Source organism: Triticum aestivum, chromosome 1D, assembly GCF_018294505.1.
Source record: "Triticum aestivum cultivar Chinese Spring chromosome 1D, IWGSC CS RefSeq v2.1, whole genome shotgun sequence".
Taxonomy (NCBI): domain Eukaryota; kingdom Viridiplantae; phylum Streptophyta; class Magnoliopsida; order Poales; family Poaceae; genus Triticum; species Triticum aestivum.
Window position 1 is genome coordinate 354,475,446 of NC_057796.1, and position 8,515 is coordinate 354,483,960.

Genomic DNA, 8,515 nt, shown 5'->3' on the forward strand with positions numbered 1-8,515 from the left:
CCGAGAGAGCGGGCATTTCCTTCTTTGGAAGGACTACTTTGATACAACAAACCCGTTGTTCAAACATCACAAATTCCGCCGCCGGTTCCGTATGAGTAGGCATGTTTTCAACCGTATTAGAGAGGGAGTGGTCGGCTATGATGACTACTTCGAGTGCAAAGACGATGCCGCCGGCAAGATTGGTTTCTCCTCTTATCAGAAATGCACTGCCGCCATCCGAATGCTTGCATACGGAGTGCCCGGTGATCTCATTGACGAGTACGTCCGTATGAGCGAGTCTACATGCCTAGAGTCCCTGTATAAGTTCTGCAAGGCTGTGATTGCTGTGTTTGGTCCTGAGTACTTGAGAGAGCCGACAGCTGCAGATACAGCCCGTTTGTTGGCGATGAATGCTAGCAGGGGCTTCCCGGGGATGCTTGGCAGCATAGACTGCATGCACTGGGAGTGGAAGAACTGCCCTTCTGCTTGGCAAGGGCAGTATAAGGGACATGTCAGGGCTTGCACTGTCATACTAGAGGCCGTGGCGGCTCAAGATCTCTGGATCTGGTACTCTTTCTTTGGCATGGCTAGATCACACAATGATATCAACGTGCTTCAGCGCTCGTCGGTGTTTGCTAGGCTTGCCGAAGGCAACAGCCCACCGGTGAACTTTATTGTCAACGGCCACAACTACGACAAAGGGTACTATTTGGGTGACGGTATCTATCCTCAGTGGACCACTATTGTAAAGACAATACCCAACCCTGTTGGAGAGAAAAGGAAAAGATTTGCCCAAGAGCAAGAGAGTGCTAGAAAGGATGTCGAGCGTGCCTTTGGTGTTTTGCAATCTCGATGGGGCATCGTTCGGTATCCTGCTAATACTTGGAGCACGCAGAAACTATGGGAGGTGATGACTGTTTGTGTGATCATGCACAATACGATCGTAGAAAACGAGCGCCCGGAACGTCTGTACGATCAAGGCTTTCAGTTTCAGGGTGAGAATGTTGTGCCTGAGCATGGAGTAGCGGCAATATTTGAGCAGTTCACTCAGTTTCATGAAGACATGCGTGATTGGGAAACTCACATGCAACTGCAAAATGATTTGATTGAGCATATGTGGACTCATGTTGGTAACCAATAGATGTATCTTCTTTTATTCGTTCGCAAAACTATGTGAAACATTTTTATTTTTATTTAGCCTGTAAACTATACTATTTATTTAGGCGGACTATTTTGTTTGTTAAATTTTCATTTCACAATATGTTGAATGCAATGCAAAATTGGCCGGCCAGCCGGCCACGTCTGCACATATGGGTCGGCGTGTTGGCCGCGCTACCGACTCATATGAAAAACAGGGTGGACGCCGGCGGGACAAAAGCGGACGAAATCGCCGTCCGTTTGGGTCGGCCCGTTATAGTTGCTCTAAGGGTCCAGCAGCACGAAATCTGTAGTGCCGTCGAGTAGATTCGAGTGGCCAGTGACTCCGGTAGTCTCCCGTCCGTCATTCCCCACGCGGAGGCGACGCGACCCAGCGAAATTTCGAGCACGTCGGGCGTCGGCGTCGCCAATGCGAGAAATAGCCCCGAGACCACATGGCGACGCGGCCGAAATTTCCACGGCCTGACAATCCAAAACCCCTCGAACGGCCCGGAGGAGGCTCCACATAGCAGCTGACCCCTCGTCTCGTCAACTCCTCCCAATCCCCTCGGCGCACCGAGCCTCGGTTCCCGACGACCGGCCGGGCGAGATGGTCGAGGCGGTGGCCGGCTGGCTGGTGTGCCCGGTCATACGGATCGTCGTCGACAAGGCCAAGTCCTGCGCCGCCGACCGGGTCAGGTGGCTCAACGGCGGCGTCCCCGATGCGCTCCAGCAGCTGGACGGGGCGCTCACGCAGCTCCGCGCCGTGGCGAGCGCCGTCGAGCGGAGCAGCGGCGCGAGGGGCAGCGGCGGCGACCTCGACCGGTGGCTGCTGCAGCTCAAGGACGCCGTCTACGAGGCTGACGAGGTCGTCGACGAGTTCGAATACCGGACGCTCGGCCCCCCGCGCTCCCCCCTTGTCAAGATCGGCAAGCAGCTCGTCGGCACCGACGAGTCGCTAAACAGGCTCAAGGGCGTCATCAAGAAGCTGGACGGCATCAACGACAGCTCCGGGCGGCTGATGCAGGCGGCAGGCCTCCAGCCGTCGTGGTCCGGCGAGTTGAGCGGCCACCCACCCACCCCGGTCGGCCCGGCCACAGGCTCGCTGCTGGAGGACAGCGAGGTGTTTGGGCGCGACGCGGAGCGGAAGGACATGGTGTCTTGGCTGATCGCCGCCAGCCCGCCCCACCGCGCAGATCCGCGCGCCGCCGCCATCCCCGTGGCCGCGATCATAGGGCTCGGCGGGATGGGGAAGACCACGCTGGCGCGCGTCCTGCTCCACGACGATTTGGTGAAGGAGACATTCAATCTGGTGATGTGGGTGTGTCCTTCTGCCGCTTACCACAAGGTCGGGCTCCTGAAGCAAATCCTGCAGTCTGCTGGGGTAGAATTTCCTGACAGCATGAACAACTTTGACTGTCTCCAGAGGCGGCTCGAGGATGCCGTGTCATCCAAGAGGTTCCTGCTGGTTCTCGACAACGTCTGGAACAAAGGGGGCATGGACGAGGATAACTGGAGCGAGGTCTTGGCTCCTCTCAGATGTGGCCAGCCCGGCAGCAAGATCATGGTCACCACCAGGAAAAGGATTGTAGCAAACTTGCTGAAGGCGAGCAAGCTGGTTCCGTTGGACGGACTGGCGTTCGCCGATGTTTGGTCGCTGTTCACGAGGATTGCTTTCAGCAATGACAGCGCTGACAAGCATCCAGCCTTGCAGGCAATTGGAGAGCAGCTTGTTCAGAAGCTCAAGGGGTTGCCATTGGCTGCCAAGGTCGTCGGCGGGATGCTCAAGGCTTCCCAGAGTATCAGCCACTGGAAGAGGATCTCAGAGATGGAAAGCTATGCCAATGTAACCTCAACGCTAGAGCTATGTTACCGGAACCTGCAGGAGCACCTGCAGCCGTGCTTTGCAATCTGCAGCATATTTCCGAAGAGCTGGCGGTTCAAGCGTGACAAGCTGGTTAAGATTTGGATGGCCCTTGATTTCATCCGGCCAGCTGATGGGAGGAAACTGGAGGATGTAGGGAAGGAGTACTTTGATCAACTTGTGGAGGGGTCCTTCTTCCATGAGCGCAAAGAGGGCCATCAGAATTACTATTACATTCATGACCTGATGCATGACCTGGCAGAGAGTGTCTCACAAGTTGACTGTGGAAGAGTTGAGAGTGCTGAGGAGAAGCAGATACCTCGTACAGTTCGGCACTTATCTGTTACTGCTGATGCTGTCACGCAGCTCAAAGGTCGGTGCGAGCTCAAAAGATTGCACACATTCATAATTCTAAAGCATTCCTCGTCTTCTCTCAGTCAATTGCCAGATGATATCCTCAAGGAATTAAAGGGTGTCCGTGTGCTTGGTTTGGATGGCTGCGATATGGTTGATCTATCGGATAAAATTGGTCAACTGATGCACCTGAGGTACCTTGCTCTTTGCAAGACAATTACAAGGCTTCCACAGTCAGTGACAAAACTGTTCCTTCTTCAGACCCTAAGCATCCCTAAGAGGTGCCGCCTCGAGCAGTTTCCGAAAGATATGCGGAACTTGAAATATTTGCGCCATTTGGATATGGACAGGGCAAGTACGTCGAAAGTTGTGGGTATTGGGGAACTGATTCATCTCCAGGGATCAATTGAGTTCCATGTTAAAAGGGAAAAAGGTCATACGTTGGAAGATTTGTCTGATATGAATGGTCTCTGCAGAAAGCTCCATATCAAGAACCTTGATGTTGTATCCAGTAAACAAGAGGCCAGCAAAGCTGGCCTGGGAAAGAAACAGGGTATTAAGGTGCTGGAACTAGAATGGAATTCCACTGGTAAGAGTGACCCTTCTGTCGATGCTGAAGTGTTAGAAGGCCTTGAACCGCACCCGCATGTTGAAGAGGTCCGTATCAGAAGATATCATGGTGATAAGTCACCGTGTTGGCTGGACATGAGCTTGAGGGAGGGAAATAAATTGTGCCTACTCAAATCTTTATATTTGACCAACTGTAGGAAGTGGAAGGTCCTGCCTCCCCTTGGGCAGCTTCCCTGCCTGAAGGTTTTGCATTTGAAAGAGATGTGCTCACTGAGAAAGATTGGCAGTGAGTTCTATGGAACCAAGTTGATTGCATTTCCATGTCTGGCAGAACTTGAATTTGATGATATGCCACAATGGGTTGAGTGGACCAAAGAAGAGAGCGTGACCAATGTTTTTCCCAAGCTCCGTAAGCTGAGTCTTTTGAACTGTCCCAAATTGGTTAAAGTGCCTCCTTTCGCTCAGTCCATCAGGAAGGTCACTGTCCGAAACACAGGGTTTGCTTCACACATGAAGCTATCCTTCTCATCATCATCGAGAGCTTGCAGTGTTGCACTAGAGACATGTTGCACCACCATCCTTACAATAGGCTTGCTGCACCGGCAACAGGTGGAAGCAGTTGCAGTTTTGACTCTGCGGCGCTGCCAAGGCGTAAAGTTTGAGGACTTTCAGGCACTTGTCTCACTGAAGAAGCTGCATATATCTCATCTAGACATAACAGATGAGCAGCTGGGTACTTGTTTGCGAGGTCTACGATCGCTTACCTCTCTGGAGATAGACAACTGCAGCAACATAACATCTCTTCCACATGTCGAGAGTTCAAGCGGATTAACGACGTTGCATATTCGACAGTGCTCCAAGTTGTCCTCTCTGCATTCCTTGCCGAGTTTTGCAGCACTGGAGAGCATGTGGATCGACAATTGCTCCAAGCTCACCGTAGAGTCTTTCCCCGGCGACTTCAGCAGCCTCGGTTCTCTGAGAAAATTGAACATAATGTGCTGCACGGGGCTGGAGTCGCTGCCAAGCGGCTTCCCGTCTTCACTGCAGGTTCTTGATCTGATTGGGGGCAAGCCAGCGCTGTTGAACCAGCTGCAGCTCAAGGACGGGCCAGAATGGGATAAAATAGCTCATATCCCGATTAAACGGATCCACTGACCAGAGGCTCGTTGTGTCCGTGCATCCGATGCCGTTATCATTCCAGTTCGTCGCCGTTCAAGAATACCGCCTTTCCTATGAAATGATCACATAGAATCGACGCGGTATGTGCATTTCAGATTACATAGTCGATGTCTGCCATTTGTGCGTGAAATTATAGTATGCAAGATGAGAGATACCGGATGCGTCTGTATCCCTTCTGTACGTATGTAATTTATGTGAAATTCTAGTATGCTCATACGTTCTGTATGACTATGTATGTAATGTGCCCTTTGGCTGAAGTACATTCTCATTACACTTTCTGTTTTTTTTTCTTTCTCAAATACGCATAGCATGCGTATCTTGTATTAAAGAAGAAAGGGGTACAAGGACCCTCCACCGGGGTTGTTACAACACACCAACACCACCGAAGGTGCTACAAAGCACCCTCACCACCGTACCCTAGACTGGCTCCATGTCTCGTCCATTGCCCACATGTGAATCCGCTCGAAGAAGGGCTCCATGTCCGTCCTTATGAGGCCCGCCATCTTCCAGGTTCTACCCTCAGTAAGGCACCTACGAACTAGTCTAGTAAGCGAAGGGGAGTCCCCGTCGAAAACGATCCCGTTGCGATGCTTCCATAGCTCCCAGAGAGCAAGAATGATGATAGCTCTCACGTCCTTATCCGGCGTTCCCTCAATGGTCTTGTTGAGCATCCACTCCGGCAGTGTGTCATCAGGTGCTGGAGTCCACCCTGGCTTGCCCAACGCCGTGCAAATCTGGAACCAGAACCCTCTGGAGAAAGCACATTGTAGCATGATATGATTCATCGTTTCCTCCTCCTGGTCGCAAAGTGGGCAAGCTTCCTGGTGCGGCAGGCCCCTCCTAGCCAAACGATCGAAGGTCCAGCAGCGGTTGCGAACAACAAGCCATAGGAAGAAACGGCACTGCAGGGGGGCACGGTTCTTCCATCTCGTCGTCGCCGTTGGGGCTACCTCCCGACCCATGAACTTGGCAGCATACGCTGAGCGGGAAGAGTACCTCCCATTGCGCTCCCACGCCCAGGTGATCGTATCCGACACTCCCTCCCGGAGTTGCACCGCGTCAACACGAGTCCACAGCTCCATGAATTCCCTGATAGTCGGCCCGTCCATGTCAGGGCCAACCTTGTGCGCCCAGGATCTGCTTGTTATCACCTCATTGACATGAAGCCGCTTCCGAATGCGTTTGGGGATGCGGGAGTGGATGTTGGGGGCAATTTCCTCGATCCTAAAGCCATCAAGCCACCTGTTGAAAGTGCTAGTTATCGACTAGAGGGGGGTGAATAGGCGATTTTTATGGAAGTCTTCAAAACATGGGAGTTTCGAAGACAAATGATAGAAATGAACCTATTGACATGCAGCGGAAGGTAGACTACACTAGACAAGCCATAGTCAAGCAAGTAATGAAGCTAAAGCACGAAGACTATTAGCAGCTAGGTAGAATGGATCAAGATGGAAGAGAGTATGAAGCCAAACGCAATAGTCGTCACACAGTGAAGTCAAACAGCTCAGGCAAGCATGCAAATGACTTCACGAAGACAAACTGTAAGTAAAGAGAGGGAGAAGATAGAACCAGTTGCTTGGTGAGGACAGTGATTTGTTGGACCAGTTCCAGTTGCTGTGACAACTGTACGTCTGGTTAGGGAGGCTGAGATTCAACTCAGAAGACCGTGTCTTCACCTTATTCCCCTTGAGCTAAGGACACCTAGTCCCCGCCCAATCACTCTGGTAAGTCTTCAAGGTAGACTTCCAAACCTTCACAGACTTCGTTCACCGGCAATCCACAATGACTCTTGGATGCTCAGAATGCGACGCCTAACCGGCTGGAGGATTCACAGTCCTCAAGTGTAACAAGTCTTCAGGTGACGTAGACAGAAAGACTTCAGTGATGCCTAACACTTTTTGGCTCTGGGTGTTTTGGGCTTTGTCCTCGCAAGGATTTCTCTCTCTCAAAGGCTTCGAGGTGGGTTGCTCTCAAACGACAAAAGCCCTGCACTAACTCTGAGCAGCCACCAATTTATGATGTAGGGGGTGGGCTATTTATAGCCACTAGGCAACCCGACCTGATTTGTCCGAAATGACCCTGGGTCACTAAGGAACTGACACGTGTTCCAACGGTCAGATTTCAAACACACGCGGCAGCTTGACTTGGGCTACAAGTAAAGCTGACTTATCCGACTCTGGATAAGATTTGCTCTCATTGTCTTCGCTCGAAGACATAGGATTCGGTTGAGCATCACTTCAGTCACTCTGACTATGTTCACTTGGACCCCACTTAACAGTATGGTGGTTCCTATGACTCAACAAAGAAGAAAAGGAAACTATGAAACAGCTATGTCTTCGCACTCCATAGTCTTCATGTGAATGTCTTCTCGAATCATAATCTTCGTTGTGAATATCTTCACATACCACCATTGTCTTCAATGTCTTCACACATTTTTAGGGTCATCTCCGGTAGAATCAATGAGGGATTACTACCTGTGTTATCCTGCAATTCTCACAAACACATTAGTCCCTCAACCAGGTTTGTCGTCAATACTCCAAAACCAACTAGGGGTGGCACTAGATGCACTTACAATCTCCCCCTTTTTGGTGATTGATGACAAACTGGTTGAAGTTTTCAACGGGGATAAAAGTATGTGAAATTGTAAAGGATTAAGATATTGTCTCCATAAGTGGCAAAAGGCTCCGAAGATGTGCATATAAGTATTTTGCTTTTGAATGCAAATGCACATGGCAGGTTGTACTTGTGGAGATCCTCTTCAACTAATGAAGACAATTCATCATGCATGAAAGGATATAACGAAGGTAATGACATGCACAATGAAAAATGGACGTCTGCGAAATGACTTCGTGCGGGATTTATCATCGCACATGCGGAATTTATCGTCGCATCGCAGAATAGCAGAAAAAGTAGCAGACGACCATCAAGTTTAAGTGTTACAACTCAAAGAACCAAATGTATCAAAAGCGAGAGTTGTAAGCACTTGGAAAAAGTATAGCAACCACCCATATGGACCCGCTTGAAGACTATCAACTCATTTGCTTCTCCCCCTTTTGTCAGTAAGGACCAAAAAGGTTTGAAGACATAGAGCTTCTACTCGTTCCCATGAGGAGAAGGTGAAGCAGCAGGGTCGTCGTTGAGGTTCAGTGGTGCTGAAGAACTTGGTGCAGTGTCGATATGCGGCGACGTTGTAGTTGGCGAAGTAGCATCATCTTCATCATCGATGACTCTGGCATTAACAGTTGCTGCAAAGGAGGAGTACTCAGAGTCTTCGAGTGAGGGAGTCCGACGCAAGACAGCATTTCTGGGAGGAGTGGAGTCAAATTTGAATCCTCTGTGAAGCCATCTTGTTGAAGATCATCTTCAGAGCTCAGCAATGTCGGACTCTTCCACGACCGCCGACAAGTTTCACGAGTGACAAATGCATTCTTG

The 8,515-nt window shown here is 50.6% G+C and overlaps 1 protein-coding gene across 1 annotated transcript; it reads left to right on the forward strand.

Annotated features, from left to right (window-relative positions):
- The first annotated feature begins 1,465 nt into the window (after positions 1 to 1,465).
- Positions 1,466 to 5,449, forward strand: LOC123182028 (putative disease resistance protein RGA4). The gene has a single exon (XM_044594480.1). It carries the CDS (start codon positions 1,727 to 1,729, stop codon positions 5,057 to 5,059), a length of 3,333 nt encoding a protein of 1,110 aa, XP_044450415.1. The 5' UTR covers positions 1,466 to 1,726; the 3' UTR covers positions 5,060 to 5,449.
- Positions 5,450 to 8,515: the final 3,066 nt, after the last annotated feature.